Here is an 11,552-nt window from a genome sequence, read left to right on the forward strand (position 1 = left end):
CCCTCCCCCCCCCCGCACCTCAGGGAACCGACAGGCAGTTGGGGACAGTTTGGGGGGGCCCCTTTTGTCCCCCCCCCAACTTGCACTGAGGGCAGCGCCCCCCCCCAGCCCATTGCAATAACTTGGGGTCCCCCCCTCCCCCCGGCGCTGCCCCCCCCCCTTATTGCCCCCCATGATCACTGTGCCCCCCCCCAGCTCCTATAGCCCCCCAGCACTGTGACCCCCCCACACCTTTAATGCCCCCCCCCACAATGTCCCTTGTTGTCCCCGTTGTCACTGTGTCCCCCCCCCCGGCAATACTGTGAGTCCAGCAAAGCAATAGTGGGCGGGGGGGCACCAATAAACAGCCGCTCCGAGCCACCCCCCCACCTGTGTCACCGTCACTGTCACCGCGCAGGGCCGCGTCACCCGCCTCGGGGTCCTGTCCCCCGAGTGCCACCAGGGTGGGGTGTCCCCAGGGGGGCTGTAGGTTTGTGGCAGTGTCACCATGTGTGGTGTGGAGGGGGGGGGTACCTGTATAGGTGTCACCGCGTGGCCACATGTCCCTGTGCACACGCATCCGTGTCCCCTTGTGTGTCCTCCTTGCACATGTGTCCCCTCACAGGGCCACATCTGTGTCCCTTTGCACACGTGTCCCCCATACACACCCCTGTCCCCTTGCACACGTGTCACCTTGTGTCCCCACGCACGCATGTCCCCTCATGTGTCCCCTTGCATGTGTGTGACCCCCCCCACCACGTGCACACACATCTGTGTCCCCTTGCACACACGTCCCCGTCACCTCATACTGGTGTCACCTCACGCACACACGTCCCTGTCACCTTGTGTGTCCCCTTGGCACGTGTCCCCTTGCACACACGTCCCTGTCACCTCATACTGGTGTCACCTCACGCACACACGTCCCTGTCACCTTGTGTGTCCCTTTGCACGCGTGTCGCCTTGCACACACATCCCTGTCACTTCTTACTGATGTCACCTCACACACACGTCCCTGTCACCTTGTGTGTCCCTTTGCACGCATGTCCCCTTGCACACACGTCCCTGTCACCTCATACTGGTGTCCCCTCACACACACACATCCCTGTCACCTTGTGTGTCCCTTTGCACGTGTGTCCCCTTGCACACACATCCCTGTCACCTCTTACTGATGTCACCTCACACACACGTCCCTGTCACCTTGTGTGTCCCTTTGCACGCATGTCCCCTTGCACACCCCTTGCATGTGTCCCCTTGCACACACGTCCCTGTCACCTTGTGTGTCCCCTTGGCACGTGTCCCCTTGCACACACGTCCCTGTCACCTCATACTGGTGTCCTCTCACGCACACACGTCCCTGTCACCTTGTGTGTCCCCTTTGCACGTGTGTCCCCTTGCACACACGTCCCTGTCACCTCATACTGGTGTCCTCTCACGCACACACATCCCTGTCACCTTGTGTGTCCCCTTTGCACGTGTCCCCTTGCACACACGTCCCTGTCACCTCGCACATCCCCGTGCCCCCCCCCCCCGCCACGTCCCGGACGCCGGGGCCCCGCGGGGGGGCAGGGAGAGGCGCAGGCGGGTGGGGGTGGCAGCTCGTGTTGGGGGGCAGGGGGGGTCCCGGGGGGGTCAGCGCAGCAGCGACCACTTGATCTGCTCCTTGGCCGACTGTAGCACCTGCGGAGGGGGGGTTAATGGAGGGGGGGGCACCCTTGGGTGGGGGGTCTCATGGGTCATGGGGGGGGGTACCCATGGTGGGGAGGGGGATTCGGGGGGGCTCAGGGTCACCCAGGGGCATTTGGGGGCACCCATGGGACACACGGGGGGGTTTGGGGGCACCCACGGGACACGGGATAGGGTTGGGGACACCCATGGGACACACAGGGGGGATTTGGGGACACCTCCGGGGCACACAGCGGGTTGGGGACACCCATGGGACACACAGGGGGGGGTCTGGGGGCACCCACGGGACACGGGATGGAGTTGGAGACACCCATGGGACACACAGGGGAGGTTTGGGGACACAAGGGGGTTGTGCAGGGGCACCCATGGGACACACAGGGGCATTTGGGGACACCCATGGGACACACGGGGGGGGCTCTGGGGGCACCCACGGGACACGGGATGGGACTGGGGGCACCCATGGGACACACAAGGGGCAGTTTGGGGACACCCTCGGGGCACACAGCGGGTTGGGGACACCCATGGGACACATAGAGGAGGCTTGGGGACACAAGGGGGTTGTGCAGGGGCACCCATGGGACACCCAGGGGCATTTGGGGACACCCATGGGACACACAGGGTGGGGTTTGGGGACACCCCCGGGGCACACAGCGGGTTGGGGACACCCATGGGACATACAGGGGCTTGGGGACACCCATGGGACACACGGGGTGGGGGTCTGGGGGCACCCACAGGACGGGATTGGGGACACCCATGGGACACACAGGGGGCAGTTTGGGGACACCCTGGGGGCACACAGTGGGTTGGGGACACCCATGGGACATACAGGGGCTTGGGGACACCCATGGGACACACGGGGGGGTCTGGGGGCACCCACAGGACACAGGATGGGATTGGGGACACCCATGGGACACACAGGGGGCAGTTTGGGGACACCCCCGGGGCACACAGCGGGTTGGGGACACCCATGGGGCACAATGGGGAGGGCTCAGGGACCTGCCCCCCACCCCGGGACACCCATGGGGACACCCAGGGCCACCCCACGTGGTTGGGGTCCCCACCTGTGACACCGTCTGCTCCGTGAGCGGGACGTCCTCGCCCTGGGGACACGGGGACACGTGGGCACCGTGGCCCCCCCAAACCGCCCCCAGCACCCCCAAATCACCCAACCACCCCAAATCACCCCCAAAATGCCAAAATCACCCCCCAAATCACCCCCAAACCCCCAGAACCCACCCTAGACCCCCCAAATTGCCTCCCAACTCCCGCAAATCACCCCCAAACCCCCAACTCACCCCCCAAATCACCACCCAACGCCCCCGAATTGCCCCAAAACCCCCAAAATGTCCCCCAAATCACCCCCAAATCCCCCCAGCGCCCCCAATTGTCCCCAAACCCCCCCGATTGTCCCCAAACGCGCCCACCTACCCGCACGGCCACCCGGTGCACGACCTGCTGGGGGTCGCTCTCCAGCACCACCCTGTGTGTGTGGGGGGGTGTTAGCGGGGGGGGGGGGGCAGCACCCATGGGTGCCCCCGGGGGGGATGGGCGGCCCCCCCCAGCACCCATGGGTGCCCCCTTGGTGGAGGGGGGGTCTCACCCGCCGTCCACGATCTCGTCCACGGCCAGGAACAGCCCCTCCATGTTCTCCAGCAGCGCCCGCTTCTCCACGTTCTTCCTGGGGGGGCACCCATGGGTGTCACCTAACCCCCCCCCCCCAACACCCATGGGTGTCACCTTCCCGTCACCCCCTGTCATTGGTGGCCTGGATTGGGGTGTTGCCCCCCCCCCTTCCCCGACCCCATTATGGGGGGGGTCTGGGTGCCCCCCCCCCTGCACCCCAGTCATGGTCCCAGTGCCCCCCCCCAGCACCCATGGGTGCCCCCCCCCCTGCACCCCGGTCATGGTCCCGGTGCCCCCCCCCCCCATTTCAACTGCATTGGGGTGTCCCCCCCCCCCCAAAAAAAATGGGGCATCTGGGTGCCCCCCCGCACCTCTCCCATGATCCCAGTGCCCCCCCTGCACCCATGGGTGCCCCCCCCAACCACCATCGCTGCCTGGATTGGGATGTCCCCCACCACCAAGTGCCCCCTTGTCCCCCCCCATGTCACCTGGGTGTCCCCCTCCCCCCCCCCCCACCATTACGGGGGGGTCCTGGTGCCCCCCCCCCCCCAGCACCCATGGGTGCCCCAGGGGCCCCCCCGGTACCGCAGCATCTGGCTGAGGGAGTCGAAGAGGCAGCCGAGCACGGCCGTGAGCATCAGCTGGGACAGGGACAGCGGTGTCACCACGGCCACCCCCAGCGTGTCCTGTGTGTCCCTCCCCCGATACCACCCGGGGTGTCACCTACCCCCCAGCGTGTCCTTTGTGTCCCCCCCGACACCAGCCAGGGTGTCACCTACCCCCCAGCGTGTCCTGTGTGTCACCCCGACACCTCCCAGGGTGTCACCTACCTGTCCTGTGTGTCCCCCTGACACCTCCCGGGGTGTCACCTACCCCCAACGTGTCCTGTGTGTCCCCCTGACACCACTTGGGGTGTCACCTGCCCCCCAACGTGTCCTGTGTGCCCCCCCCCGACACCTCTCGGGGTGTCACCTACCCCCCAGCGTGTCCTGTGTGTCCCGCCCAACACCACTCGGGGTGTCACCTACCCCCAACGTGTCCTGTGTGTCCCCCTGACACCACTCGGGTGTCACCTGCCCCCCAACGTGTCCTGTGTGTCCCCCTGACACCTCTCGGGGTGTCACCTACCCCCCAACATGTCCTATGTGTCCCGCCCCGACACCACCTGGGGTGTCACCTACCCCCCAGCGTGTCCTGTGTCCCCAGTGGGGTCACCTGTGTCCCCCTGTGTCCCCTACACCTCCACGCCTCCCCCACCAGCCCTCCCGCCATTGTCCCCATGTCTCCCTCACCGTGTCCCCTCCAGGTCCCTGTGTCCCCTCCAGGTCCCTGTGTCCCCCACGACCACCCATGTCCCCTCTGTGCCCCCTTTCTTGTCCCCATCCCTATTACCACGTGCCACTCATGTCCCCTCCGTGTCCCCTCTACCCCCTTGTCCCCTCCATGTCCCTTCCGTGTCCCCACCCCAACCCACATCCGTGTCCCCCATGTGTCCCCCATTCCTTGCCACCCACCGGTGTCCCCATGTCCCCTGTCGCCCTCCGGTGTCCCTATGTCCCCTGCCACCCCCACTGTCCCCGTGTCCCCTGCCGCCCCCGGTGTCCCCGTGTCCCCTGTCGCCCTCCGGTGTCCCCTGCCACCCCTGGTGTCCCCGTGTCCCCTGCCACCCCCGGTGTCCCCGTGTCACCTCGTTCTCATGGGGGCTGCCGATGACGTAGAAGTAGAGGTCGATGCTGCTCCTGTAGACCACAGTGAGGCCCTCGAGCAGCGCGATCTCGCCTGGGGACAGGGGACAGCGTCACCGCGCGGGGACACAGCCTGGGGACAGGCAGGGACACCGGGGGGACACCCTGGGGACACTTGGAGATGCCCTGGGGACACATGATGACACGCAGGGACACCTTGGGGACACGCAGGAACACCCTGGGCACACGTGGGGACACACAGGGACACCCTGGGGACACGTGGGGACGCATAGAGATGCTCTGGAGACATGCAGGGACACATGGGGACATGCGGGGACACCCTGGGGACATACAGGGACACCCTGAAGACACGTGGACATGCATGGGGATGCCCTGGGGACACGTGAGGACAACGTGGGGACACGTGGGGACACCCTGGGGACACGCGGGGACACGTGGGGACACCCTGGGGACACGCGGGGACACCGGGGGGACACCCTGGGGACACCTGGAGATGCCCTGGGGACACAGGATGACACACAGGGACACCCTGGGGACATGCGGGGACACCCTGAAGACACGTGGAGATGCATGGTGATGCCCTGGGGACACCCTGGGGACACGTGAGGACACGTGGGGACACCCTGGGGACACGTGGCAATGAGTGGGGGTGCCCTGGGGACACGCATGTCACATGGGGATGCCCTGAGGACACATGGGGACACGCGGGGATGCCCTGGGACACCCTGGTGACATGCGGGGACACCCTGGGGACACGTGGGGACGTGTGGGTGGCCGCGGGGACGCGTGTGTCACTCACTGTCGCTGCGGTGGGTCTTGGCGAAGATGCTCTTCTCGAAGGCCCTCTGCTCCTTGGCGCCCGGGTAGGTGTCATCGTAGTACTGGGGACAGCAGGGACAGTGCGGGGACACCAGGGACAGTGACGCGTCACCCCCGTGTCCCCAGGGATCTCCGTGTCCCAGGTGCCATCCCTGCCCTGGGACAAGGAATGGGCCACCCCCGCATCCCCGAAGGTGGCCCCACGTCTGCCCTATCCCTGCTTTGTGCCACCAAATGTGTCCCCATGTCCTGGACCCCCAACCGTGTCCCCGTGTCCTGGCCTTGTGCCATCGTGTCCAACAAGTGGCACCGATTGGGTCCCCACGTCCCCATGTGTGTCCCGCAGGCAGTGCCACCATGTCCCCCCTGTAGGTGCCACCATGTCCCGTGGGGGCAGTGCCATCGTGTCCCCCCCTAAGATGCCACCATGTCCCCACTCTAGGTGCCACCACGTCCCCTCGTAGGTGCCACCGTGTCCCCCCGTTGGTGTCACCAGCTCCCTCCTGTTGGTGCCACTGTGTCCCCTGGGGGCAGTGCCATCGTGTCCCCCCCCCAAAGGTGCCACCGTGTCCCCTGTGGTCGGTGCCATTGTGTCCCCCCCTAAGGTGCCACCACGTCCCCATGCTAGGTGCCACCGTGTCCCCCCGTTGGTGTCACCAGGTCCCTCCTGCTTGTGCCACTGTGTCCCCTGTGGTCGGTGCCATTGTGTCCCCCCCTAAGGTGCCACCACGTCCCACCATAGGTGCCACCATGTCCCCTCATAGGTGCCACCACATCCCCATGCTAGGTGCCATCGTGTCCCCCCCATAGGTGCCACTGCGTCCCCCTGTAGGTGCCACCGCATCATCCCCCACAGGTGCCACTGTGTCCCCTGGGGGCTGTGCCATCGTGTCCCCCCATAGGTGCCACCGTGTCCCCCTGTAGGTGCCACCAGGTCCCTCCTGTTGGTGCCACTGTGTCCCCTGTGGTTGGTGCCATCGTGCCCCCCCCTAAGGTGCCACTATGTCCCCCCGTAGGTGCCACCGCATCATCCCCCGTAGGTGACATTGTGTCCCCTGGGGGCAGTGCCACCATGTCCCCCCATGTAGGTGCCACCGCGTCCCCCTGTAGGCGACACTGTGTCCCCTGGGGGCAGTGCCATCGTGTCCCCCCCTAAGGTGCCACCACGTCCCCCTATAGGCGCCACCATGTCCCCCCGCAGGTGCCACCAGCTCCCTCCTGTTGGTGCCACTGTGTCCCCTGGGGGCAGTGCCATCGTGTCCCCCCCCAAAGGTGCCACCGTGTCCCCTGTGGTCGGTGCCATTGTGTCCCCCCCTAAGGTGCCACCACGTCCCCATGCTAGGTGCCATCGTGTCCCCCCGTTGGTGTCACCAGGTCCCTCCTGTTTGTGCCACTGTGTCCCCTGTGGTCGGTGCCATTGTGTCCCCCCCTAAGGTGCCACCACGTCCCCATGCTAGGTGCCACCGTGTCCCCCCGTTGGTGTCACCAGGTCCCTCCTGCTTGTGCCACTGTGTCCCCTGTGGTCGGTGCCATTGTGTCCCCCCCTAAGGTGCCACCACGTCCCACCATAGGTGCCACCATGTCCCCCCGTAGGTGCCACCATATCCCCATGCTAGGTGCCATCGTGTCCCCCCCATAGGTGCCACTGCGTCCCCCTGTAAGTGCCACCGCATCATCCCCCACAGGTGCCACTGTGTCCCCTGGGGGCTGTGCCATCGTGTCCCCCCATAGGTGCCACCGTGTCCCCCTGTAGGTGCCACCAGGTCCCTCCTGTTGGTGCCACTGTGTCCCCTGTGGTTGGTGCCATTGTGCCCCCCCCCAAGGTGCCACCACGTCCCCACGCTAGGTGCCACCATGTCCCCCCGTAGGTGCCACCGCATCATCCCCCGTAGGTGACACTGTGTCCCCTGGGGGCAGTGCCACCATGTCCCCCCATGTAGGTGCCACCGCGTCCCCCTGTAGGCGACACTGTGTCCCCTGGGGGCAGTGCCATCGTGTCCCCCCTAAGGTGCCACCACGTCCCCCTAGAGGTGCCACCATGTCCCCCCGTAGGTGCCACCAGCTCCCTCCTGTTGGTGCCACCGTGTCCCCTGTGGTCAGTGCCATCGTGTCCCCCCTAAGGTGCCACCGTGTCCCCCAGTAGGTGCCATCGTGTCCCCCCGTTGGTGTCACCAGGTCCCTCCTGTTTGTGCCACTGTGTCCCCTGTGGTCGGTGCCATTGTGTCTCCCCCTAAGGTGCCACCGTGTCCCCCCGCAGGTGCCACCGTGTCCCCCCGTACCTTGGCGAAGAGCCGCTCGCCGTCGTTGTCCAGGATGACGATGGCCTTGACCGTGTAGAGCGACGGCTCCTGCGGGACGGGGACGTCACCGCTGCCGCCGCGGGGACACCCGGGGACACCCGGCACCCCCCGCCCTGGGCACTGTCCCCTCCGGTCACCACTGTCCCCCCCATTGACCCCCATGGTACCGCCCGCCCCCCCCATTGACCCCAATAGCAGGTCCCGCCCCCCCCATGGTTCATCCCAGCCCCCCCATTGACCCCAATGGGAGGTCCCAGCCCCCCCGTAACCCCCCATGGTTCATCCCGGCCCCACATTGACCCCAATGGGAGGTCCCGGCCCCCCCGCAACCCCCCATGGTTCATCCCGGCCCCCCATTGACCCCAATGGGAGGTCCCGGCCCCCCCCTTTTCCCCCAATGGTTCATCCCAGCCCCCCCATTCACCCCAATGGGAGGTCCCAGCCCCCCCGTTGCCCCCCATGGTTCATCCTGGCCCCCTATTGATCCCAATGGGAGGTCCTGGCCCCCCCGTTGCCCCCCCATGGTTCATCCCGGCCCCACATTGACCCCAATGGGAGGTCCCGGCCCCCCCCATTTCCCCCCATGGTTCATCCCGGCCTCCCCCATTGACCCCAATGGGAGGTCCCGGCCCCCCCGTAACCCCCCATGGTTCATCCCGGCCCCCCCCATTCACCCCAATGGGAGGTCCTGCCCCCCCGTAACCCCCTATGGTTCATCCCGGCCCCACATTGACCCCAATGGGAGGTCCCGGCCCCCCCATTTCCACCCATGGTTCATCCCAACCCCTCCCATGGACCCCAATGGGAGGTCCCGGCCCCCCCGCAACCCCCCATGGTTCATCCCAGCCCCCCCATTGACCCCAATGGGAGGTCCCGGCCCCCCCGCAACCCCCCATGGTTCATCCCAGCCCCCCATTGACCCCAATGGGAGGTCCCGGCCCCCCCGCAACCCCCCATGGTTCATCCCGGCCCCACATTGACCCCAATGGGAGGTCCCGGCCCCCCCACTGACCCCAATGGGAGGTCCTGGCCCCCCCGTAACCCCCCATGGTTCATCCCGGCCCCCCCCATTGACCCCAATGGGAGGTCCCGGCCCCCCCGTAACCCCCCATGGTTCATCCCGGCCCCCCCCATTGACCCCAATGGGAGGTCCCGGCCCCCCCGTAACCCCTCATGGTTCATCCCGGCCCCCCCCTTTCCCCCCCTCCTTGGTACAACCCGCCCGTCCCGCCGCTCTCACCAGGATCAGCGCCTCCATTTTGCACACGCCGACGTGGAGCCGGAAGAGCGGCCGCGCCCCATTGGCCAATCACCGCGCCGTGCCCCGCCCCTCGCGCCCTTCTCCAGCCGCATTGGGCGAGCCCGCTCCTCCTTCTGGCCAATCAGCGCGCGGAATTGCCGGGAGGGCGGGCCAGGAGAAGGACTTCCTTTCCCGCGCCGCCGAAAGCGGCGGCTGATTGGAGGGGAGCGCTGTCAGTCACGGCCCCTGTTCCCATGGAGACCCGGGAAGCGCTCACAAAGCCCCGCCAGCCGCGCGCTGTGATTGGTGGAAGCCCTTCCGGCTCGTGGCTTGGCCACACCCCCAACGGGGTCATGACCCCAGGGGCGCGAGGCTGTGACCTTTGCCCTGGGGACTTGGGGGACATGGCGGGGGTGTCCCCATCCCTGTGCTTGTGTCCCCTATGTCCCTCAATGTCCCCCGTGTCCCCAAGTCCCCCGTGTCTCATCCTTAAGCAGCCCCTTCCTGGGTCCCGGTCCCTCCCCGTGTCCCCCGTGTCCCCAGGGCACGCGGTGGCCGTGGCTCCGGCGGGCTGGGCCTTGTCCCTGCCGTGTCCCCAAGGCACCGGGTCACAACCGCGCGCGGGGACAGGGACACGCGCGGGCACGGGGAAGGAGCGGCAGCCAATCGGCAGCGTGGGGAACGCGCTCGCAGCCAATCAGCAGCGTTGGGGGGCGGGGCGAGGGGGCAACCAATGAGGTGCCGCGCCTCTACAGACTCCGGCAGGGCCCCGCCCCCGATCTGGCCCCGCCCCCCCGGGCGCGATCACGTGACGGGAGATGCTGTCGCCCCGCGGGCTGTAGGCGCGCCCCGCCCCTGGCTCCGCCCCCTCCGCGCTGGCTCCGCCCCCCTCTGCACCTGCGGCCACAGGGACAGCGACGATGACAGCGACAGTGATGGGGGGGACAGGGGGGATGAGAGGGGTCCTGGACCCCGGGGTGCCCAGGGGAACCCTTGGGTGCTCAGTAGTCCTCAGGGGACATGGGAGCTCCCCACGGTGACATCCTGCACCCCGAGGTGTCCTCAGGGACATCCTGCACCCCAGGGTGCTCTCGGTGACATCCCGCACCCCGGGTGCCCGTCGGTGCCTTTGGGACCCCCTGCAGCCCACGAGGACCAAGAGCGCCCCTGGCTGCCCACGATGCCACCCCGTCCCCGTCACAAGTGTCCCCAAGGTGTCCCCAGCTCTGCACCCCAGGGGACGTGTCCTGCCTGGGCTTCCACCGAGCGCCCTGGGGACACTTTGGGGACACCCCAGGGACACAGGCCCCCCTGCCACCTCTGCAAATGAAGCAGCTCAGATGGTGCCAGCATCTGTGTCACCTGTGTCACCCCATTGCCATCCCTGTCACACCAGGTGACACTGGCCTGTCCCCTCTGTCCCTGTCCTCTGTACCCCCCTCCCAGCTCCTTCATCCCCGTCCTGTCACCATCCTGTCCCCATCCTTGTCACCTCTGTCCTCATCCAGTCCCCAAGTGTCACCCTGTCCCCATAACCTGTGTCCTCCTGTCCCCATCCCTGTCCTCTCCATCCTCGCCTGTCCCCTCGCTCCCTCTCCTGTCCCCAAGTGTCCCAAGCTCCCTGTCCCCTGCGGCCCTGTCGTGTCCCTCATCCCTCCCGCAGTCCCTCGGCCACCCCAGGGCTGTCCCGAGATGTCCCCAAGGGGGGGGACACAAGAGGACAGTGTCACCTGCGCTGTCCCAGTCCCGCTCCAAAGGGAACCCCCTCCGGCTCGGCATGGGGAAACGGGGGAAAAACAACTAAAAGTAGGTAAAAAATGTAAAAAAAAAAAGACATTTATTCAGCGTCACGAGCGGGTACAGGCAGCGAGCGACAGCGCGACGGGACGCGGCGCCCGCGGCCCCGCCTCCACCTGGGGACAGTGACGGGCGCCAGTCCCGGGCGCGGGGGACGCCGGGGGGGGGTCGGGTGTTTTGGGGCGTTTCGGTGGTTTTTTGGTGGTCTAAAACGCGTCTTCGGGGAGCGCCCCCCCCCGGCCGCCGGAACCTGCGGCTCCTGCTCTGGGTCTCCCTCCTGCTAAAAGTTCAGGCGCCTGAGGGATAACGGGGAAAAAAAAGTGTTAACGGGGCCTTGGGGACACCTTGGGGACACCTTGGGGACACCCTGGGGACACCTTGGGGACACCTTGGTGCTTACCGGGT

The 11,552-nt window shown here is 67.0% G+C and overlaps 1 protein-coding gene across 1 annotated transcript; it reads right to left on the reverse strand.

Moving 5' to 3' along the window:
- Positions 1–1,601: 1,601 nt before the first annotated feature.
- LOC148590591 (coatomer subunit zeta-1) lies at positions 1,602–9,404 on the reverse strand. The gene is made up of 9 exons (XM_088538840.1): positions 9,351–9,404; positions 8,090–8,158; positions 5,791–5,872; positions 4,973–5,064; positions 3,871–3,926; positions 3,263–3,340; positions 3,091–3,142; positions 2,724–2,762; positions 1,602–1,656 (listed from the first exon to the last, which is right to left on the reverse strand). Exons 1-9 carry the CDS (start codon positions 9,366–9,368, stop codon positions 1,609–1,611), a joined length of 534 nt encoding a protein of 177 aa, XP_088394966.1. The 5' UTR covers positions 9,369–9,404; the 3' UTR covers positions 1,602–1,608.
- Positions 9,405–11,552: the final 2,148 nt, after the last annotated feature.

The sequence above is a fragment of the Tinamus guttatus genome, unplaced genomic scaffold, assembly GCF_059628265.1.
Source record: "Tinamus guttatus ecotype Peru unplaced genomic scaffold, ASM5962826v1 Tinamus_guttatus_pri_ptg001228l, whole genome shotgun sequence".
NCBI lineage: Eukaryota > Metazoa > Chordata > Aves > Tinamiformes > Tinamidae > Tinamus > Tinamus guttatus.

Coding starts and splice junctions, on each gene's coding strand:
- LOC148590591 (XM_088538840.1), bottom strand. Junction 3,341..3,870: donor TCCCTCAGCCAGATGCTGCG/GTACCGGGGGGG, acceptor GTGCCCCCCCAG/GAAGAACGTGGAGAAGCGGG. Junction 2,763..3,090: donor TGCACCGGGTGGCCGTGCGG/GTAGGTGGGCGC, acceptor CCGTGTCCCCAG/GGCGAGGACGTCCCGCTCAC.